Source organism: Diorhabda sublineata, chromosome 2, assembly GCF_026230105.1.
Source record: "Diorhabda sublineata isolate icDioSubl1.1 chromosome 2, icDioSubl1.1, whole genome shotgun sequence".
Classification (NCBI taxonomy): Eukaryota; Metazoa; Arthropoda; class Insecta; order Coleoptera; family Chrysomelidae; genus Diorhabda; species Diorhabda sublineata.
The window spans coordinates 19,927,531-19,953,005 of record NC_079475.1 but is presented as its reverse complement, the minus strand read 5'-3'; the positions used below and the strand labels follow the sequence as shown (position 1 = coordinate 19,953,005).

The window sequence follows — 25,475 nt, the reverse complement described above, 5'->3', positions numbered from 1 at the left end:
TTAATAGTTGTAAGAATGGATATACATAGGTGAGATTTTTCAAGAATTGGAATTCAAAGATGACAAAGATTTTATAGAGTTTATAGGAAATAAAGCGGTTTCAAGAGCTCCACGGAACTTTCAAAACAGAGAAAATCATTATTTTTAATGGAATGAAGAAAAATTTTGATGAACTAAAGTAGCTCTCTAATTTATTATTTCAAAAATGCGAGAATATATCAAGAACATAAAGATACGAAAAACATTTTCCGTTGTAGAATTCACAAAATGTGATAAAAACTTACAAACTAGAACTGAAAAATTTTTAATACGTAGGTACTAACTACAAAAATAAACAGCAAAGATATCGCAATAATTTTATTTTTACATGAAAGCCTCTACCTTAATTTACTTTTCTACATAATTTCCGTGAATATTGAGGCACTTGTCATAACGTGGCACGCTGACTGCCCAGGTATTTCTTCAAGTGCAGGAACAAATGGTAGTCGCAGGGCGCCAGATCAGGGCTGTAGGAAGGATGATCTAGAGTTTCCCATTGAAAAGATTTGATGAGATCTTTGGTCCGATTCGCCACATGTGGACAGGCATTGTCATGCAGCAAAACGATACCCTTACTCAACTTGCCACGTATTTTGTTCATGATTGCACAACGCAGATTATTCAATGTCTTACAATAAGATTGTCTCATTACGAGGCCGAAATTCCACTAGCAATACTCCTTTTCTGTCCCAAAAAACTGTGCACATGATTTTCCGGGCAGAAATTGTTTGCTTAAACTTCACTTTTTTGGGTGATGATGAATGTCGCCATTCCATGGACTACTGTTTCGATTCTGGTGTAGTTCTCAAAAATTCTAGAAAATAAAGAAATAGAACAAAAAAATAGATAGACCTTCCTAAAAATGAATTTATTCAAAATGTATTCAAATCGCCTGCTATAATAAAAACTTATATAAAAAAACTAACATCAAACGAATTATAGGGTATATTCAAAGTATATATAAACGTGCCGCGTCTTCGCCGAATTTTAGAATTCTGCTTCAACCGGACAGGGCCGGCACCAGGACCCATGCCACTTTGGTTCGTTACCATTCAGAGAAGTGCAGTAGAAATTTACTGCATAGATGTTTCATTCGAAAATACAAAAGAGACTTTTATATTTTTCTTAAAGACTCCCAAATTATGACTTTAAATCCAACGAGAAAATATGGACATTGGTAAAAAAATAAAAAAACAACTAAGCTTGTAAATCACTTGCAGAACTCTCGTATAATGAGAATTATCATGTAATCTATGGATAATATAACTTACTATTACTACGTAGTTAATAATCTAGATTGATAAAGCTTGATAAACATTTAGTTTGTTTGACTTGCAAAATTTGGAACGCTTAAATTAACTAAACAATGAGTCATAATAATTTTTAAAATACCGAAAAGTTGAGGATGCATGCAATTTGTTTCTTAAATTAACAACTTGTAAACTTTCTTATCTTTATATTCAGTTTACTTAATTCATAAATGCTCTATATATACCTTATCTAAACAAGTTGCTTAATTTAAATTACAAACAATTTGTCGCCTAAGTGGAAATCAGTGTACTACACAAATTATTAAGCCAAAGATGAAGAGATTAATTCGGGCATTTTCAACTGCTTTGGTGATTTTCTTTTACATAACTGAAAGTAAGTAACACAATATATGAATAAAAATAGTTCGTCATCAAATATTTAATAAATTTGGAAAATAACAACAATAACAAGTGAAGTCTAAGCACCAAAAGAAGCAAACAAATAATTCTATTTAGATGTGTTAGAGTCATAGTGATATTGGTAGAACTAAAATATAAAGATTTAAACCAAAACACTAATATACAGAGTGTTAAAATATGAAAATTATGTGTGCTTCAGCACTTTCCCATATTTGTTCATACTTAATGGATTCAAACATATGAAAATAGTGTGAAATTCTGTATCAGCCTCCTATCAAAGATTACGAAAGGTATAAAGAAGGATGTTTTTCTCTCTATATTCTGTTTCACCAACAGAATTGTAATTATAGGAGAATTTTTTGATTCTCCGATACTTTTTATATAAAGTAGTTTCATTCTGTTGTGTTATTTTAATTGGTATCAATAGTATTAGCAAAAGAGCATACAAGATGGAAACTAACTGTGAACAACAACCCCATTCACTAGTGTATTCATACTTAGGAGTCGAGATCACAAGCGTCATAAACTTACAACTAGAGGTACAAACCCAAGTAAATAAGGCTTCAAGAAAATCTACCTATCGGGGGACTTCATATAGGAAAACAAATATACCACCGATATTAAAGTAGCACATACAAAACAATCTTTCTACAATACATATGCAGGGGAAACTCGAGCTGACACAACAGAAACAGAACTATAAGAGAAGATCTGAAAATTCAGGATTTAGTACGATTCCCAAGATCTAGACGGCGATATTGGAGATACCACGTCGATAGAATGATGGAATATCGATGTGCAAAGGATGAAAAACCAAATTCAAGGAGACCTCCCGACAGATGACACGATAGCTGGACATTTACTTCTCAAGTCACTGAATAGTAGAAGCAACAAGACTAAGTCTTGAAAAAAGAGGAAAAAGAAGAAGTATTCTATGTAGATGATTGAAGCTTTTCAAATAATACTTTGTAACTTTGCCAACAACTCGCTTCGGTCATACGTGTACAGAGATGAAAAGATTTATAGTTTATAGTTAATAAAGAATTCAAATTCTAGGTATATCACATTTTATTTGACGCAATACATCCAATAAATAGAACAACTATAGATTATCACTTAAATTCACTCATAGGCGTTCATTCTAACAATTGAAAAAACTGACTAACGAATGAATTTGAAAAGCAACAGTCTTCGGAACTGGAAGGTTAATTGTTATTGGGGGATAAAATCAACTAACTCAGTACAAAACCAACTTTAGCAATCATCAACCTAGCTACTGCGTCGTGTATATCAAACCAAAAGAGTACCCTTCCCTTAGAAATTTAAGGGGATTCCTAGGGAGGCAGAAACCCTAGGAAGAAAATTGGAAATTATTGTGTATTCCGAATGTCTAAGTAAATCGATTTCAGTGAAGAATTTTCACTTTCACCTTACCTTAGTCAATATTGAAAAATTGGTTTAAACGATTTCTACAAAAAATATAATTGCTATACTTAAATGTAGTTAAGTATATATAAAGTTATAAGATTCCAAAAAACATAACTACTACGCTAACGTGTTAGATATATGTAGTTTGTTTATTTATATAAACATAGTATACATATGTATAGTGAAGAAACGAGTGGTATGAAGTTATTCCTGTTATCTACCAACACCCAACTCTATAGCTAATGTCTGACCCGATTCACCTTTTTTCATATTTTAACACAAATGCGGTATACACCTGACAAAGAACGGTTTGAAACTGAAACTAAGCTATCCACAACCAGTCAAATGAATGGAAATTATTTAACAGAATCAAGTACAATGAACAAATTAGGTATACAGTTAGTAAACCAACATGTATTGAACGAATTATCTTGCTACTCCTGATGATAACTATTATTGTTCTGTTAATCATATATAAAGTTATACAATATGTCTCTTATTTTATGCTCAATTAACGTATCGTCTCGGATTACCTAATTTCTATCTTATTTTTATTGTTTGAAACCTTTTATAGCAACTACTCGGTCGGGTCTTGGACGGTTGTGACGCCTATTTCAACCAAGTTCCAGATATCATTAATAATAAATTTGTATCTCTCCATAAATAAGGCCAAATTATTGAAAAAGACGTTAACATTCGCTCTGTTAAATCTACTGGCCCTTGCTAAGTTTGTTGCTTCTGGTTTTCGAATGAATAGTTCTGGATATCGTTTTATGAAACTGCTGGGCCAGTCTAGCCCAGTCATTTTATTTTGGCTCCATGTTTTTGGCGTTTTCAAAGCATTGACGTTAGCATATTCATAGGCTAGTGTGCGGAATGCATTGGGAAATAATCCAAAATAAATGTCAGACGCTTTGAGAATATATTTAACTAGTTTTTCATAATCGGAAGTAAAAACCGGATGATTTTTGATATAGCCAGCTGGAATGGAGGCGTAACCAAATGTTCATCAAAGAACTCAGCTTCTGGAATTTTTTGGTAGTACCTTGCTCGATAATTTATATTAAATTCAGTTGCTGCTTTTCTTATTGAATATCTATTTAACTTGACGTATCGAACAGCTTTTAGAAGTACATCAGGTAGTGTGTTACCTTTCTGTGTCTTTCTTTTGAAGCTACAAACCATATTTGCCTGAAAAAAAATCAGCATAAAACAATATTCTTTGTAGAATGTTGCACAAGCTGTTAACCAGAGTTGGTTGTCACATGTGACGATAAGCCCCTGCCAATTTAAGACAACCGGCCCCATTTGCACACATTATTTTTTACCCTTAATAACAGGATTATTTCAACAAATGCAAATTCGAAACTTACGTTAAATCAAAGCTAACTAAGCACTCAGTAAAATATATATGAAAGTTATTGTTCACTCTTAACAAATATTTCCACAACACAAATTTTTTAACACGCTCTCTGCCAATAACTCGTAATTGACTCTCTTGAAGAGATTTTTTACAAAGGTCCACTACGAAATAATTAGTGAAACTATTTTTCAAATATCTATTTGATAACAAATTTGTATTCAAATTAGTATTTTTTAATAATATAATACGATTTAATAAAATTGTGAAAATTGCAGAGCCAGCAAACGTGTTAAATACCATGAAATTCGCCGCTTTTTTGTTTTCTCTCGAAAGAGCGTATAAAACGTATAAAACGTGAAGTAAGACAGGGTCGTAACCAATACTTTTTAATATATATCCAGAAACCACTAGCAGAAGAGAAAGCGGGGATTCGAGTAAATAGAGTCCCAGTTAATAACATAAAATATGCTGCCGACACTGTCTTAATAGCGGAGAATATAGATGATATTCAAAGAATTGCAGAAAAAGTAACAAGAGTCAGCGAGCAGTAGGGGCTACACGTGAATTTAAATAAAACTAAATACATGCACATCTCGAAAATGCAAGATCAGAATGCACAGCTACAAATTGGAAATAACAACGTTGAAAAAGTACAGAAATTCAAATATCTAGGGACTTGGATTAATTCGAAAAATTACAGCACTGAAGAGATAAAAGTAGGAATTGAAATTGCTCGCGTTACATTTTATAAAATGAAAAACTTGTTTCGGTGTTAAAACTTGGATAACGAATCGAAAAAGAGAATGATAAAATGTCACATATATCCGATTCTTTTGTGCGGAATGGAGACAATTTCATTAAACAAAGCAATAACGAAAAAACTGGAAGCCCTTGAAATGTGGATATTGAGAAGATGACTACGAATATCATGGACAGATAGAATCGCAAATGAAGAAGTTTGACGCAAAATGGTTACAAAAAGAGAATTATTGACTTCGGTCATGTAATGAACGGATAACGATACGAATTCCAGAGATTGATTATGCAGGAAAAGAAGGTATATGACAACGAAGAATATCATGGCTGCGAGTGATTTAACTGCACACCAAACCAATTGCTTAGAGCATTTGTGAATAGAATACAAATAGTCACGATAGTCGCCAAACTTCATCCGAAGATGGCACTTTAAGAAAGAGGGAGAGCGTGTATATGCCATAGACGACGACTTTCGCACTGAATACATAAACTACCGCCAATAAAATTAAGGTTAAGACACATTTACATTTTGCAGCGTTGCTCAGATCTAGAATTTGTGACAATCAATCAGTGTAACAACCAGCCCAGGTCTCCCCTATATTAGACTAATATTTCACAATATTTTGATATTGCCTTTTTTGTGTATCAAAATACTATTCCTACATTCTTATATATTTCCGTACATTTGTTTCAAAACAAATGAAAGAGCCGACACTCAATTCTCATATTCATTTGCAACAATAAAATACAAAAAAAAATATACGGAGATCAATTAATAATTATATAGTATCCATCCCATGTGGTTATTATTAATATGGACTATAATAGATATTTACTATAATTTTTATATTGCTGTTGAGAATCAAAATAATAAGTTGTTATAAAACCCCTTGAACACACTTTTTAACCTTCCTTATTTATTTCTAGGTTATTCTTTGGAGTGCTATTCCTGTGCAACTTTAACAAACTCATCCAATAATTGCGAAATGATAGATTCTCATACGGATAATGAAACATGCGCGGAGAACGTCACACACTGTGTGTCAATACTATCATTTGGTACGTAAATTTTTATTTTTTAGCATAACTATCAACTATCAATCACTTAAGCCTCGTAACCACCAGTTAACACAACGCTCAACATCGACAGCAATGCAAAACGTTTTGCTTTTGTACAACCTGCAATTCACCATCAAATATGTGACCAAGTTGAAATATGATTGATTATTTGAAGTTATATGAAATTATCTGACTGCATCTTAAGATCAGTATGTTATTCTTCATATGGATGACAATATTTATCAGTCTCTTCAGTACCGAATCCTTTCTACTAACTTTGAAATCATTCAGAACAAATTTCGAGTACAAAATGCTCATTTTAAATGATATTTTACCTACATTTACATTTATGAATATTGAAAAAAAAAATTGACGATACTTATCAATCTCTTCAGTGCCGAATCCTTTCTACTAACATTGAAATCATTCAGAACAAATTTCGAGTTCAAAATGCTCATTTTCAATGACATTTTACCTACATTTAAATTTATGAATATTGAAAAAAAAATTGATGATACTTATCAATCCCTTCAGTACCGAATCCTTTCTACTATCTTTGAAATCATTCAGAACAAATTTCGAGTTCAAAATACACATTTTCAATGATATTTTACCTACATTTAAATTTATGAATATTGAAAACAAAAAATTTGATGTCTGTTTGTCTTCTTTTATACCTTTGAAAATCTATTATACTGTTTTGAACAAAACTGAACAGCAAAAAAAACGGACACTTATACTTGGTCTTATAATTTTGTTAAATATATTAATCTTTCTAATTTATGCTAAGAATTGGTTAATTTATAGGTTATTCAAACAAAATCTGCGAAAAGTGAATAATATATATTGATTATTTACAAATAATACAAAATAATAAAAAAATTATAAGTTAACACATTTAGAAAAAACATTCTCTTCATTTTTATTAGGTTCTCTAACAATTTATGTAATTCTAATAGCGGATATAACTCTCACTGCTACGGCGAAGGGCTGTAACCCTGTTAAGAATGGAAGAAATTAAATTCTGGACATACTTCACCATCACATTCTTCTCGAAGAGCAATTTAGAGCTGATTTAATTCACTAGGAGTATGACGACATCTAACACGCCTCCCTAAATAATGGGATTCATGTCAGGAGATCGTGTAAGCTAGTCCAGAACTGTGACTCCCACTTGCTCCAAGTATTTGGTAACAACTCTGGCGGTAAATGGAGCAAATAGGATCACAGACTCTAGGAGGACTTCCTCGATGCACCTCCGAGCAGTCACAGCCCCTTTATATATGAAAATCAGTTCAGTACGGCGTGAAAAGCAATTCCACTCCAAACTATAATTGATCTCCTTTCAAAAGGCCGTAATTCGGTACGAATGGTACATTGAGCAAATCGGTCCCATTATAAATCCACACTCTGTCTCGATCGTCTGAGTGGTATAGACCAAATCGAGACCGTGAATAAAACAGTTCCCCATAGCTCCAGACTCTAATGGAAATACTGATCGGTAAATAATCGCCTTTCTCTTCGATACCTTTCTAGGAGATTTCATGCTCCCTCTGTCTTCGCCGCACTGTATCTCCACTTCAAGTCTTTTCCGAACCTCAGGAGGTGTAAAATAGCGACAGCGTAATAAATCGATCGTCTACGTGAATGGTAGACTTCGATACCCAAAGCTATACCCAAACAAAACATGTCTATTAATCACAGAAAAAGCTTGGTTAATAAAGATGTTTAGATGTCCGAAAAACTACTTACAGTTTAGAATAGGTCCTACAGGTGAATCAACTTCAAGATAAATAAATCAAATCTGAGTTTTATCTAATTGTTTACTAATCCTGGAGGAATTAGTTCAATGGACTTAGACCCTACATTCTCTGTAATAACTAGAATACCCACAAAAACAAACATATTGCTGAAAATTAGCTTTTTATAGGAAAAATATGAAGTGTCTGGTATTTTTTGCTGTTGAGTGTATATGAATCTTAATTTAGGTAGATGTTATAGTTTCTTCTTTTCACATTATAATTGCAAACGCATTAATTATTACTTGAAAAGGAAAACTGTAATATTATCATCATTATCTAGAAAAATTTTACTGTTAAACTGTAGAGCCTTATCTTTACCCTATATGATTGAAATATTTATTTTTGGATGATTCTTCTAAATGGTATTGTCTAGGAACAAATCATTGGAATTCAGAGAACTTATGACATTATTATTTTTACAGATACAATAACAAGAAAATGCGCTACAAACAATACAATCTGTGATCAACAAACAGAAGGCACACAATGTCTTGAATGTACTTCAGATTTGTGTAACAATCATACATTCAGCTTAAATGGAACTAATGCTACTATTCCTACAACAACTGTTCCAGTTAATAATACTAACAGTACAATTTATAATATGACTACCATATCACCAATCCATAATACTACAAATACAACTATTCCAAAGAACAATACTATATATACCAAAGGGAGTGCAGCAGGATTGCAGAGTCAAATTTTACCATTAATTATTTGTATCATGAGTATAATGTTAAATGCTGATAAACTCTTCGCTGATTAAATAATACCAAAATAAAAGATTTTTGTTCAATATTTTTTTAATAACACAAATAAGTACTACTAATCCCCCAAACAGTACTCATCTATAAAAGGAAACGCAGCAAAATTGAAATTTTCTGTTTTATATATATACCACCAACTTCTAGAATCCAGAAACCCTTCTCCATTCTGTTTGACTTCAAGCTAGGATATGATAATGTGAATCAACAATGGAATTATCAGTGTCATATTTGTTGAAGGTTTTATGCAAAAATGAAGTTATTTCTTATTCAGAAAATGATCAAATTTGAGTTATTTTCTCGCATATGTTTTATCATCAAACATTTAAAAAAGTTTCCATGAAAAATAATAATAATTTCATTAATTTTATTATTTTACCCTCATTAATTCTTCACAGTTCTCATAATAATTGGTTTATGAAACTAAAAATGATCTCAAATGACATAAATTGACGTCCATTAAAGTCAATTGACATCTATTGTCATTTGATGTTGATCGATGTCTTAGTATATCTATTGATGTTGATTAACGCCAATTCATGTCTTTTGAAGTCAGTCGGCCAATGGCATCACATTTTGGTTATAGTTCTTCCAATATCAATTGCAGAAGACAGTTATGCAAGGACAAACAATATTTCATAAATATGCAAGGCACTCCCCATATAATATTCAGCAAAATCTAACAAATTATCAATGAAAACATCGAATCGTAAATGTAAATGAATTTGGCGTGGCTTGGTGAGTATTATTTAATTCATATATTTCCTCAAACCATGGGCGAATGAAGACAATGAAATTGCACACATGAATTTTATAATAAATATTTTAGATATACAAATACAGCAAGTTACTTTAAATATATTCGAATGTTTAAAAAAGAATTGCTGAATTAACTAGAGTAAATAAATTTTCCATTTATCGAGTAATCATGAAAAGGGTTGCTGTGGATCATTCACAGAAGCGAAAAACATGTAAGGAAAAACCGAAATCAGTTGACAAAGCTACTAAGATTTTATACGTATGACAATTCATAGTTTATATAAGGAGAAGAGTTGCGACATTAGAAGTAATAAAGCAAAATATACTTAATCATCTAGAATACAATTGTAGATACCAATTTAGCAACAGTGCGTCAAGTTTTTTCGGCGTATAATGCCGTCCAATTTTTAATGAGTCGATTGCCTTTTAACGAATACTTTCTCACATAAGATATATAATAATAAATTTATAAAATGAGGTATCTACGTCTTTGGTAGATCAAACAAAATATTATTGGCAAGGGTTTTTATAATCTGCAATTAAATTTGGAAGAACTATAATTGAATTCCTGATAATGCCCAAAATTTCCTCCGTTTTGGCACATCTACAGAAATACACAGCGTCGGATTAAGAAGTAGTGGAACCTGGAGATACAATCGACCCTGAGACTAATTAAGGAAATCAAAATCAGCCTCAACTCTTTTAAATGTAATATATTAGTTTCAAATTAAATATAAATTATAAGTAAAAATATATAAAATTTTTATGAAATTAACTTCTTCCTCGATTTAGTTGTGGCAAAATATTCAATTATCTCATGAAAATTCAAATTCTGTAATAGATCATTTTCAATGTACAGCCTTGTTAATGATGAGAATCGCTCATCTAACATTGTAGAGCGATGTCCATTGGTTTTTCTCTTTGAAACTGAGAACGACCTTTCTGTTTCACAATTCGCTATAGGTATCATCACCAGCAATCGGTAGGCTATATAAACATTGCATTTTCAATGGTACTAATATATTATTTGTATTATTGTTCAATTCGGATTGAAGTTTGATAATAGGGATGAATTGTTGTAATTCGCAAAATAATTCAAGTTGTAGATCATTAGAATATATTTCTACTACAGATTTTACTCGAACTTATTCATCATTTACATTTGCATGGAATATAGAATTTATTATTATTTAGAGTATAAAATTATTATATCGAGTAAAAAATTGGTGTGTGAATTAAATCACACTAATAATCATATTAAATTAAAATAGATAGTTCACTAAAATTCTTTCACTTAAAGTTTTGGCTTAATTGTTTCTGTTTTGCAATTTGTTATTATTTACCCCAACGTTCAAAACAGTCATCATCCATTCCACTTTGGTTTAAGATTATAACGCTCTGTATTAGGTAGAACGGGAAATACCATGGTCGTCAACATGGCCGTCGTGAGAGCTTAGTGGAATGCATCTTGTGTATTTTGATGAATACTGTCATCGCTCTATGGGAAATACCTTGGGTCAAATTATGTCTATCGGGATAGGGAAATTATGTCCTCAAATCCTGTCCAAGATATAGGGTTTTAAAGTTTTAAAAATAAACTTTTTTGTAGATAAATTTCAAATGGTGTAATCGATTGTTATTCAAACTTTTTGACGATCATCAAGTTGGTAAACTACTTGTTCTAACATGAAAAGATGATTTCTAGTTATTCCAGAGGCATGCAGCAGGGGTTAAGAAGCCTTTTCCCCCCTAAATTCTTTGTCACTGGATAAAATGTTATTTCTTTTTAATTTTTGATAATAACATATTTAGAAAACTGCAAAAATTTATTCCGAATCAACTTACATTGGTAGGTTAATAGTGTCGTACAAAATGATATTTGTTCGTTAAACTACACGTTTTCTTTGAAAAAAATGTTATCTTTTACTACGCTAAAACGGTTTTCCAGATATTCTTAATTAACACGGAAGCCATTCAGATGATAATTTTACAAATAAGTCATGCAGAATAAGAATATAACATTTAATTAACAAATCTTAAACGCAAAATAGTTACAACACAATAAATTGAAGCAACTGCTCAAATTGTCCACCTCCTTCGTTTACACAAGCCCCGACTCTTCGTAACATTGGTAAGCGCACGTTGCGGAAAACATTAGGGGTATTAGACATTTCTTCTATTTCTGCTGTGTACTACCAACAAGATCTTCCTCATTTTATACCGGACTCTGATAGACGAGAGACTTCATATGCCCCCACAGAAAAAAAATCAAGAGGAGTAAGATCCGGAGACCTAGCTGATCAACCAATTGGCCCACCTCGACCTATCCAGCTCTGTCCATAAGGGGCTTTTAAATTAAGTCGTACATTTGCTGAAAAATGTACAGAAGTTTCATCATGCTGAAATATCATATCGGGTATAAAGAGGAACTTTTTCCGGAATTTCTGGTAATGTGTCAAATCGTCTACTTTTTTAGCACATAAATTTACTGAAAACTTTTGCTGATATGCATGGGTAAAAGTAGCATATTTCATCCGCCCTAACTTGACTGTTTCGGGAATTAAACATGCCTTCTCTTGTAAACATTGCCTCATCGATAAATAATATTAATTTAGAAAATTTATCATTATTCCTATGTTGTTGAAGATACCAATTAGAAAATTCCATAGGAGGCGTAAAATCTCGTGATAAAACAACTTGTACCTTTGTGAATTTATAAGAATGCAATAACTATTCATTCGCAACTCTTCAGACAGTGCCTATTTGTATTCAATCTGTGACTGAGGGATTTCATACTTAAAGATGGTTGATTCTCTATATTGTTCAAAACAATGTTCTGAAAATTAACTGTACGAGTAGTTCGAGGTCGTCCAGAGTTATTTTGTTTAACATATAATGGAATATCCGCGTTAAAACGGTTTGTAGTCCAGGCTACTGAGGTAAAAATTAGGTATTACCTACCTGCATAGCTTTGTATGAAAATTTGGAATTAAGCTCGACTCACCCTTATCTTCAGAATCTACCCTAAGCCGATATGTGCTCATTACTCTTAGTGGTGAAAGCTACCCCTTGCAAAAAATCAATAAAATTATAAGTAAAAGCATTTAATGAGTAGAAAAATACTTTTAAGGTTTGAATCAAAGTTGTTTAATACTTTAATATAGTATTTATAATTTTTCAGCCCAGCTTGATGTATTTCATCCCCGGTTAATATATAATTAAAAAAATATTATTCAATTACTTTGTGGTAGCTTAATTATATAAAATTGACTGTTTTTTGTGTTCATCTCAAATAATTTCCAAAAAATTGGAAAAGAAAATATTTATAGAAGTATTTATTCTTTTGGATGATTTATTTATTTTAAATGGACATTATTCTGTTTTGACTTGAATATTTTGTACTTATAATTTTCAACCCCTATAAATCATCCCCTATGTCGAAAAAAATTGAAAAAAATATTTACAGACGTCTTAATAAATTTTTTGATATATTTATTTCAAATTGACACTTTTTATCTCTTTTATCTTGAATATTATATATTTAAGGTTTTCAACCCCTATAAATGATCCCTTATGACAAAAAAATGAATGTTATACTTAAACGTCCCTTAAAAATTATGGGTAATGGGAAAAAATTCTTAATTACACTGAAAATTTGTTGAATGAAAAAGGAAAATTAGATTGTGTTTAGTTTTTTGGCTATATCTCGGTTAATTTTCAAGCAAATTAGTCACTCAAAACGTAAATTTATAGGGAATTTTATAACCTTCAAGTTTATAAACTTTTTAAATTTTATTAGCCCTCTATTTTTCAAAGAGCAACGTTTAAATGGTTCTAAAATGGTATCAATCCGTTTGGGTACGATTGGGAAGGTTATTATTATTATTTTATTATTTTAGAAGTTACAAAAAATTTAAAAAGAGAAAAATCTTTGTTAAAAAATATTAACTTTTTGTTTCCTGTCAATTTTTATATATTACCTATTGTTTTTAGGCATTTTAAGAAAAAGGAGAAATTTCAAAATATCGAAAATGATTTTTCGACTTTAAACATATTTTTTATCGAAATTATGCATTCATTTAAAGTTCCAGAAATTATTATTAGTAAGTAAATTAACTGAATTATCACTGGATAATATTCTTATTGCAATTTGGGTACTATTGCTAAGGGTGAAATGGAGTTTTTTTCTGTAATATATATAATATAATATATAATATAAATCGATTCTATTTAGGCCATAGCTTTCTTAGTTTTTATGCTAGAGAATTCGACTACTCTCATTTTTAAGCTTTTCAAAAGTACTTCGAAAAAGATTATATACAATTATTTCGAAAAGTTCTCCGTTTTTTCGTTCTTCTAGGTTGAATTTTAAAAAAATTTCGTTCGATAAAAATATTCAACTTTCAATAAATCATAACTCGGTTTGTAATCTAAAGCAAATTAAAAAAAACCAATCCATTTTTTTTAAGCTTCATTTTTGTTTTTTACACTTATACTGATAATATCAAAAGTATTTGAGTTAATAATGAAAAATCGATTAAAAATATGATTTTATTCAAGACAAATTCAAGTTTTCAATCGCGCATAACAAAAAAACTATTGATTTTTCAAATAAAGTGCTAAGATAATTTTATGCTCAAAATTTGGTCCTCTATCAATTTCCGTGGTTATTGTCATCATAAAAATTTTCACTCCCTAGTTGGAGTGGAACTCCCCTAGGGCAAAAGCACAAATCGGCGTGGGGTAGATTCTGCTTTTTAAGGTATCCCCTACATGCCGTCAAAATTTCATTAAAATCGATGCAGGTTTATCGAAGGTGAAAACCTTGATAGCCTGGACTAATGATAATAAAAATTATTTATATAAAAATAAATAAGTTTTTCTTTCGTATACTTGCTTCATTCTAAAGATCAGTCAGTATGATATCTGACAGGTTTTTAATGATAATCATTTAGAAAATAGTAATCCGAGTTACATGGAGAAAATTCTAGGACATTTATATAAAACGCAATTGTATTAAATATCATAAACACTTCATCAGCAATTATTTTATTATAAATACGAATTATTGTAAACAACTTGGTAATGAATATATGTATCGTTCAATGAATATCAGTTAGTTCGCTTTTGAGATTAATTGTATTCATTCAATTATTGTAAAATAAAATTTTCGAAAGCCGAAAATTATTATTTCCGGGATATATAACAAGATAATTTTTTCTATTTACAGTGATATGTAAATAACAAATAACAATAACAAATATAACATGACGTGGCTTATCTTCTTTTTGACGTCACATCTTTTGACAGTACTGACTCAGCGACAGGTGATGTTTTGCAAGACGTATTGGTTATTGGTGTTCTGTAGAAACATTTTTTAGATTATTAACAAGTTGTGCAATCAAGACATAAAGCCCGTATATATAAAAGTAATCTCATACTTTTAATAGTGACCAGTTTATATCAAGTTCAAAATGAATCAGTTTGCTTCTCCAATGCCTAGTAGGCAATTTCTTTGGGACGTATTTCAAAGGTTGGTGTATTGAGAATTTCAATTTGTTTCAAAATTTACCTTATGTAAATAATTTTAGAGTTGATAGAGACAGAAGTGGGTTTATTAATGCAGATGAACTTGGATCCGCCCTTTCTAATGGAACCTGGAGTCCTTTTAATCCCGAAACTGTTAGATTAATGATCGGTAAGATTTACCTTGTGAATAATAATTGTAAAACAAATGATGAGATTACAAGTAAACATAGAAAAAAAACATTTAGCTGTATAAGTAATATGTACCATATCTGTAAGTGATGATTCAATTAAGACACAAACATTAACACCTATTCTTATAACTAATAGTAAAAGTGATATTGTTTAATATTGCAACATGTTGATGACTCAACAATCAACATTCTTTACTATGAGGATTTACATCTATAGCAACAAACTCACAATTAAATCACTTGATCTCTAATTTGAATAGATAAAAGCTTCAAATATTTTGTTTAAAAATGTTGAGTACAATATAATCGCCAAAAATAGTTAATAACAAATTGTTTCTGTTCGCGTTTTCAACTTGGTTCAAAAAGTAAATAAATAACAAATCATAAACATGGCAATAAAGAATACTGTTTGGCTGCCTTCTTTGATATTGCATAGGCATTTGAAAAGATCTGGCACAACGGACTACTATACACAATCAGGAAAAACCTCCAGCACGACCTTCTTCTAATCCTAAAATCCTACCTACAAGACAGACAAGTTAAAATCCAAGACTACATCACAACTTTACATCCAATTTTGTCAGCAGTTCCACATGGAAGTACACTTGTCCCAATCCTCTATTTTATATACGCAGCTGATATTTTCACACACAGCAACATATACCGATCACATTTCTGTGCTAATATCTCATCAGGACTTAGCAGTTGTCCTGCATATATTGCAAACTTTGACGCTGTTTCCTTGTGGCAAAAAACTTGGAAAATAAAAGTAAATGAAAATAAATCTGTTCATGTTACCTACATCCAATGAAGAGGGACCTGTTCAACTGTAATATTAAATGGGCATCTTCTGCAGCAACATAAGAGTTGCAAAATCCCTTGTAATGCATCTGGACTGACGACTAACCTGAAGAACACACTTACTAACCAAGAGAAAGCAGTTGGGTCTAAAACTCAGTAAACTGTACTATTTAATAGGTCGAAGATCCCAAATAACAATCAACAAGCTGCTAATATACAAAGTCGCACTAAAACCCATCTGAAGTTATGGTATTCAACTAAAGACCATAAAGATCCAACTCAAATGTAGCAATTCATGAAATATTTCAGTCAAAAGAATTTATTAGAATTATCCTAAACTCTCCATGGTATGTACCTTACAATATTGCTTGTGATCTTCAAATTAAATCAGTCAGAAGATATATCTCATTCTCCCAGAAATATTCCCACTGCATTGAAACCTACCCCAACTCATTGTCATAACCTTTAATGAGACCTTTCACCCAGAGAACTCTAACAAGGTATCTTCTGTGTGATCTGTATAGTTATCCCTGTATTTTATATACTTGTACGCTTCTATAAGCAGAAGAATCTTGACCTTTTCATTTCTTCCAAGTCCCTTATCTCACTCACTTTTACACTGTGTCTTGACCTTTTGATGGATTACCATATATACTGTCTTCACAATACTTACACCAAGTTTATTATTAGACAGCCAATCATAGTAGAGAATAAGATCACTATTAATGTTTTCTTCAATTTCATTTTCTTTGTTACCGGACCGTACATTAAAACAGTGTCATCAGCAAACATGATATAATCAGACAGATATAAAAGGTATTGTAGTGGCCCCAGTGCTACACCTATATTTACAGTTTTTGTGTCAGTAGTTTCACCATTCACAACTGTATAGTGCTAGAATCTTCAAACTACAAAAGAGAGCTGTTAGATATTTACCCGGACTAAACAACAGGGCTCACTGTAGGGACTTTTTTAAATGATTGAAAATTCTGAATCTTCCTTCCTTATTTATCTTTGATTCCATTTGCCTAATTCGTAAACAAGCTTCTCCAATTTCAGAAAGAACGTTTCACGGCTACTCACATAGGAACGCGGAGCATCACCTTTACCTACGTACTCCACATTGAGAATTAGTTAAGGGCTCAATATTTTACAATGCAAAAAAATGCACAATCACTCGATATCATCTTTTTCCGTATTCCGCAATAAATTGAGGGCATATTTACTGGAAAGTGCCTTCTACTTTGTAAACGACTAATAATATTTAATAGCGGGCTTGCTACATACTGGTTTAATTCTGCCATGGACTTATATACTAATTATTACCTATTACTATTACCTATAATTTTATTATTCATTGTGATTTTCTTCTGTATATTTTCTGTCTATATTTATTTTATCTTTATTTAGTTCTTTTTATGTTTATTTTTTTAGTTTTTACAAGCTTTTTTCTACAAATTGTAACAATTTTTGTCAATGAACATTGCCACCACATATTGGTTTTTGTCTATTTTATTTGATACATCTTCTAGTAAATCAACTGTCGCTCATAGGGTACTCCTTTTTTTCTGAAATCCATATTGACTTGAAATTTGTTTCGACAAAGTTCACAATCCTAATTTTAATTATCTCCATATCCATTATTTTGGTGAAAATACTTAATAGAGATATGGGTCTATATTTGCTTACATCATTATGGGCCCCTTTTTCGTATATTGACACTATTTTTGCTGTTTCAAGTCTTCTGAGTATATTCCACTTTCTAATGTTTTGTTTTTTGGCACAAAAGTGTCAAAAAGTATAATAATGTCTTTGTTTTAACATGTTGTCTGTACCAGGAGCTGAGTGATTTTTTAATTCATTAAGAAGGTTCCTTATTTCTTGGAGGTTTGTTGGTTCTGGAGTGTTTCCATTACTTCTTCTTTGAAGTGTTCACCAGCATTTTGTTGTATCTGAGGACAGAGTTTGCCCTATAATTTTAAAAGTTATTAAACTCCAAGTCATTTCAAAGTTATTATTTGTCTCTCCTTTTTTTTTATTTTTGTAATGTTGCTGTGTTTTTTAGCAGTTTGATTGCATAGTTCATCTAAGACCTTCCAAGTTTTCTTTGGATCTTCTTCTGCTTCTTGAAGCTATCTTCAACGTACTTTTTTGTAGGGTTTTTCGAAGATTATTTAGTGCATTTTGGACTCTCTTGTATTTTCTTTGTTTATTCATTTTCAACCCTTTTCATTCTAACATAAAGTTTATCTTTTTGTTGTAGTTTCTTCATGTACTCTTTTGTGATGCATTAATTTTTGGTTTCTTATTTTTATTGGTCGTTTTGTTATATGCTTATTTTTTGTATCATTTATTAATTGTTTTGCATGAATGTTTTCAACCTTTTCTCGTCCATTTCTTCAGTTTTCCAGAGTTTTTCCACAGGTTTAACTTCACTCTCTGCACGCGTTTGGCAACAAGTAACGAGATTTTCGCTATTTACCACACCTGCCCTTTTCTTAAAACTTGGGTGAAAGCTTAGTTTGCAGATTAAACAATCAAGTGGAAATGCAACTTTTTTGAAATATTTACACCTTTTCTCCATAATTTGTAACTTTTCTTTGTTTACATGTTACATAACCTCATATTTACGATAATTTCTTGATCACAATAAAGTTTTAAATGCACTGACAATTTACCAAATTTTTTCTGTTTCGATCTTTTACAAAGTTACATCGAAATATCAGGCAATCAAAAAGATATTTAGGAAAACTCACATCCTATGCAATTAATGAAATTCATCTATCAAATGTGGAAAGAATAATAGGTTTAGGAGTCAAACTTCATGAGCAATTACATCTTTCTCAACATAAATAGCAGTACAAATTTTTTTATTCTCACTTGCTTCAATTTATTTTGACATGGAGATCAGTATCTCTAATTTAATAGTAATATAACCAAAAATACATTTATGAATTGTCTTGATATCAAAACCTTCCTTATACAAATTCACAAGAGATTTTAAAATATAATTTCTTAATTATAAAGAAGTTTTAAATGCACTGACAATTTACCAAGTAATAAAATGAAGTTGGTAGGTTACATAAAAATATCAAGTGCGGAGCTTTATCAGATAATACATTTCATTATATTATGACAGCACAAATATCTGTTGCTTTCTTCGAGGATTAATTTAACTTGATACCGTCATGTGAATTTATTATACTATTTTTAATTAGTAATAAATCAATTAATAGATTCTAATATAGTATGTGTAAGAAAAAGATCTTTTTAAATATATATTTCAAAGGGTTTTCCTAAAGGAGGCATATTTCTTCAGTAAAAGAGATGTAAGAAGAAAAACTGGAAATAATATTGTTTATTCTATAAATAAAAACAGAATGGAATTTCAAATTTCTAAATGTAATAATTACTTCAATTTGTCAAAACTTTTTCAAATAATTTTTGATTGAAAAGCACATTAATCTATTCATCATTTGAATATACACCGCAGCACAGTAATTGTACTTTCCAGCTTATACCCTTCAATTATTATACTATTAAATTGATAAAGACCACATTGTTAAAACTAAAGGATAACATACCATGGTCCACTTATAACAGTGAAAATTTATTGTACCAGTATTATAATAAAAAACCACATAGAAAATAGATCGTGACGAATACACTTAACTTGTTAATCTTAACATAGAGCTTGTGTATTGAAATTGTTTTTCTATATGCAATATTATTGATAAAGAGGAGGAGAATAATTTCTAATAAGTAACCATAAATATTTTCTCATGTCAATACCAATTCAATATTCTTTTACTTATTATTAATTTCAAATTTTAGGTATGTTTGACAGGAATAGTCGAGGACAAGTTAGTTTTGAAGATTTTGGTGCTTTATGGAAATATGTTACTGATTGGCAGAACTGCTTCAGATCGTTTGACAGAGATAATTCTGGTAATATTGATAAAGAAGAATTAAAAACTGCTCTTGTTTCTTTCGGTTATAGGCTTTCGGATACTTTAATAAATTTACTGGTAAGAAAATTTGATAGGCATGGAAATGGAACAATATTGTTTGACGATTTCATCCAATGCTGTATTGTTTTATATGTAAGTATTTATTCATAATATTTATAACACTGATCAATTCAAAGCTGACGTAATGCCGAATAAAATGTATTGAATAGTCAAAAACAATAGAGTCTCTTTACTCTGAGTTCCTGGTCATACAAGAATTTCAGTAAATGAAGATGTCAATATATTTATCAGAAAAATAGCACAATCTCTTTTTATTGGCTTTTTCATGGTGTTTTGGAAGAAGGAAGAAACTAAAAGAGAAGCACTCTAGTGGTACCTTCTGGACTAAAAATTAACATTTTGATACTGCTTCCTTAAGGGGCACTACCAAAGAATTTGATGAGATTAGATCTAATAGAAAATGATGATTGTAGATTCTGTGTGTTTTTTAAACCATGTATAAGAAAAGGGAGGGTAGAACTAATATCTTCGAATCCAGTAGATAACAGATTTTATTAGAACTATAATAATGGGAAGGCAAGCTAGAAATGTCAAAAATAGTTTTGATATCTGAGTGCAATTGGTTAATTTAATCCATAATTGAATCTATCTATCTCTCAAATCTATACTGTTGTTAGCCAATTTATAAAATTGTAATTATTTTTTCAGACACTCACTTCTTCATTCAGACAGTACGATACTGACCAAGATGGCTACATCACAATTCATTATGAGCAGTTTTTAACGATGGTGTTTAGTTTAAAAGTCTAAATGATTACATAGGAAAAAACTTTGGTTGTAAAGTCAAACTTGTGCCAATTATATATTTATATTTTTTTCTTACACTGGTACAGTTTCTGGCAACAGCTAATAAATGAAATGTCTGGACTATATTTATAAAACATTTCATTAAAATATTGTGATAAAAGTGGATAGAATTTTGGTTTCTAATTTGTTTCATTTTAAGCTGAGATTTGTATAAATATTTGGTGCTCGAAACTTTTAGAAAGTTGGATATAGTTGACAGCATGAATTATATCCACTTCATCACAATATAATTGTGCATTTATCAATAAATCATTTTTTATATATATAATGCCTCTACCTCTATTTGTAAATTTTGTAAAGTGTTACTATAATTTGTTATAAGCTGTAAGGAATATGAAAAAGTTATATTTCCAAATTATTGTAACATGCCATTTGGCTTGTTACGTTTTTCTTTGAACCTTTTGAATATTTTTTTGTTCATGTATTGTGGTACAATGGTCAGCTCTAATTTATTTATTCCAGCATTAGAATTTTGAGAGAAAATAATTTGTTATCGACCACCCACTCCATTCGATGATAAATCGTCCTCTATTTACCAACATTCTAAAAGTGTTAAACTCAAAGCAAAGTTTAGTACATTTGTGGTGATATTCAGTTCTACAGCTGCCAGGTCCAAAAATCTATCAGTACACCATAAACTCAACTCCAACAACTGGGAATCCAGTTGAGTGCTGCAACCATCCCGAATAAATAGGAAGTACGAATTTATATGAAAACTATAATACAAAATTTACTCAAAACAAAAGTAAATTCATAAAGATAACTGGAAGTTTTGTGAGCACAATAAAAAAAAACAAAGAAAAACCAGCGGATAAAAAGAATAAAATCACCACAATTTACAAAAATTTACTTTGATTTTAAGTGTAGATAGGTAAAGGGAGAATACAAATACATTCGCCGAATGGCATGTCACAACTTTTCCTCTTATTCATTATTGAATTTTTCTTTTAATCTATGTTAATACATTGTAAGGATGGAAAACCAAAATGTATTTTTTATATAAATTTAGGTTGAAATTATGAATAAATTAGTTTAGGAATGATATTGAACGTTTAGTAACACTTTTCATTTGATTATACTGTTTGTGATATTTTTGGAATTAAAATTATGCACAGTATTTACATCAATATTTGATACCTGCTTATTTTAGTTATCATATAATCGTTTAGTTTCGCCGCTTTAACTATAAACATTTTTATATAGTGTATTCTATACATATATAAAATATTTAAATAATGGTATAGATAAATAAGGATTGAATATTTCAAGTATTTTTGTTAATAAACTGCTATTAGAAAACCAAACAATAAAAATAGTAGTAGGGATTCAAGAAACTTAGTTTTTAAGATAGGAATAATGAGATACGTGAAAAACTTTTTGTATAAGTATGAATTTCAGAACTAATCTATTGGCAACAGCCATAAAAATGAATAGAGAATCTCATCTTAAGTTGATTTTTTGAGTGAAAAACATTTATTTTAAATTGAAATTATATCTGTATTCTATATCTAAAAAGAGTCGCGTAATGTGGCTTCTAGAGTTTTTTTCAAAGACTTCACATTCTGTGATTCAAAAACAACTTGACTTGAGCCGAGTATTCTGTTTTAAATGGAGATAGAATGCAGATTTTTTTATTAACTGATTGAATACAAACCATTAAGAATTTACATACTGATTTGAAAATTCCAACCAAAACTTCTCTTTCGGAAGTATGTTTTTTATAGCTAAAAAATGAGCGTTCAAATTTTCAAGGAATAAATGTATCTAGGGCTACACTATTAGTGAATAGAAACTTCTATATTTCAGTGGACACACTTTATTTTTTAACATAAAATATGAGTCTCCGGTACAATACCCTACTTTCCTGATCATTTGTGATAAACTGAACTGTTTTGTGGATTCCAAAAATTCATTTATAAGTTTTTGCTGAAATGTTTATATTTCTGGAGAATATCACTGTTTTAAAAACATGACAATCATAATGCTTGATGAAAATTGAAAATAAAGGAAAAAATAAAATGTTACTTTACTTTTTCGCCTTTCATTGACAGATAGAAGTGTAAAATGATGCAAAGACGATTAAAATACAATCACGTGGAAATATTTTGTCAGATATTGATAGTTAGGTGCTCCAACGTATCTATGATATATACGCTAGATTAGAACAGACAAAAGATTTTTCTCTAGTATGTCTTAATATATTCATAAATGATATCAATGAGCCTTAAAAATGCACCCATACAGGCATTTTTTATGTACGAATGAAACTAACGTTTGGTTTTTTGTAAATCCGAATATGATGACCTTTCCATTCTGTTCCTATTTGACAAAAACCTGTGGGTTATTTCACTATGTATACGAATGCATTAAGTAAATAATGATTTCTGGAATCACAGAGCCACATAATCTTGATACCATATTTACGAGGTTTACTCTTAATATACCGCCGAAAAGAACTTCTACCACGAAATCCTACTAGCATCTCATCTACAGGTTGTATTAACTGATTAAATCCCAAATTCTGTGATTGGGTTAGGTTAGTTAACTGTTTTTGTTTTTATGAGGGCAAGTATCTCACAGTCAAAATAGTTTGATTGTCACAGATAAAATATTAGAAAAAGTAATATCATATAATTACTTCAATCCAAATTTGTATTTAAACCATTATATTAGCCCAATAAAATGAGAAATCGAATTACCATCATTCAATCAACTTATTCGAAAATACCGTCTTTGCTTTCAGATGGTAATTTGAATTCTAATTTTATGGGTCTAAATCATTAGTAGAAAAATTTAATTATATCTGCTTGATAGAAACACTATAAAAAATTGGTATATTAGTCTTTTTCTTATTTTCAACACATTTTATGTAAAATATGATATTGGTTTCTCTTGTGTTAATAGTAGATCAAAGAAGTTGTTATACGAGTATAATAATTTGGATTTATCCTTTCAATTTGTATTTCCATTGAAAAAAAAACAGGACAAGCGCCAGAACAAAAAAAGTAGGTTCATAATATGTTCAGGGGTGACCCCTCAGTGTAAATTCAAGTAGTTGTCATGGGGGGCGCCCGCGTCAGCCGCCATCTTGAAAAACACGTTTTATCGAATATCTCGTGAACCGCACATCATACGACAAAAATACTGGAGATCATTTTTATAGATAATAATTGTTGCCATCTTTTTTATTTGAAACTTTTTTTTGTATAGCGCATAGGTTTTTAATTATAGCGTTCCAAACTTTTTACAACATGGTATTTGCTAAATATATAGTGAACGGTTCATGATAAATTAAATATTGTAAAAGCTTTGAGCGCTATGTATACATAAATATGTTTCAAATAGAAAAGATTGCGAAAATTATTATGTATAAAATTGATCCTCACAATTTTTGTCTTACGATGCGCGGTTTGCGAAATAAATCGTGTTTTTTAAGATGGCGCCGTCTGGCATACACATACACCCTTGAACATATTCCAAAAAAAAATCTTTTCTTGCAAAAAAAGTACCCAGCGCTTGGCCTAATTAATAAAATTAAATATGATGTCGATGTTAACTAGCTTTGATAATTTCTATCTTTTATAATATGTATTTTTGTATCTATAAGCTTTTAATAATAATGAATGTTATAAAACAAATTTTTATCTATTTTTATTTCTAGATAAACACTTAAAAACAAAAATTATCAAAAAATATTTTACTTCATTCATTTAATAAACTAGTTGTTTACCTTCGCATAGAACTTATTTCGGAATATGGTGAAATAATAATTTACACAAGGGTGTGAATAATAATTCACTATTTGTTTCACGTTCACAAATAAACTTATGTATTGAATAAAAAACGAATTACAGATTTCTCTTCTTTGAATATATTTAACACAGGGTGTATTTAAATGTTAACTGGTTTTGTCGTTCTCAATCGAGAGTTCTTCTATTTTTCAAAATATGTTGATGCCATTTGTTGAACAAAATCACTACACTATATTTTTCTTTTGAAAAAATGTTTATTTACCATTTATCACGTTTTCAATTGACCGCTCCCCGTATATGAATTCAGGATGTCTAGGAGCCTTGAAAACCGGAAAAAGACCGGAATTTCGTAGATCTGGGAAAAACAGGAGATTCGACGGGAATTATCAGTAATTTTGAGTGCGCCTACCGAGTAAAGAAAGTTTGCGTTGGTATCTCAGTAAAAATAAATTTTCCTACAGTGTGGTTTATATCTCGCGCTATATTTTAGGAATGAATTGAGTGAAATTCTTAAACAGTGCGTGTGTGATTTGCTTTGACAATAACTTGAATAAAATTGCTCAGAAACAACAAATGGACATCTATGTTAGATATGGGCATAGCGGTAGGAATCATGTCCAAGATCCGTGTTCTTAATCATGCAAAAGCTGTCGATTTGTTGGCAGGCCTAAAAGTTGGTTTGCAAGATCTTGTTTCAAAGAAACTGCTCCAAATATCGATG

The 25,475-nt window shown here is 30.5% G+C and overlaps 2 protein-coding genes across 2 annotated transcripts; both read left to right on the top strand.

The window, feature by feature from the left end:
- The first annotated feature begins 1,561 nt into the window (after window positions 1-1,561).
- Window positions 1,562-8,892, top strand: LOC130453263 (uncharacterized). Its single transcript, XM_056792900.1, has 3 exons — window positions 1,562-1,683; window positions 6,184-6,315; window positions 8,540-8,892. Exons 1-3 carry the CDS (start codon window positions 1,623-1,625, stop codon window positions 8,884-8,886), a joined length of 540 nt encoding a protein of 179 aa, XP_056648878.1. The 5' UTR covers window positions 1,562-1,622; the 3' UTR covers window positions 8,887-8,892.
- A 5,886-nt stretch (window positions 8,893-14,778) lies between these two features.
- Window positions 14,779-24,748, top strand: LOC130452777 (programmed cell death protein 6). Its single transcript, XM_056792209.1, has 4 exons — window positions 14,779-15,176; window positions 15,235-15,341; window positions 19,999-20,267; window positions 20,844-24,748. Exons 1-4 carry the CDS (start codon window positions 15,118-15,120, stop codon window positions 20,943-20,945), a joined length of 537 nt encoding a protein of 178 aa, XP_056648187.1. The 5' UTR covers window positions 14,779-15,117; the 3' UTR covers window positions 20,946-24,748.
- Window positions 24,749-25,475: the final 727 nt, after the last annotated feature.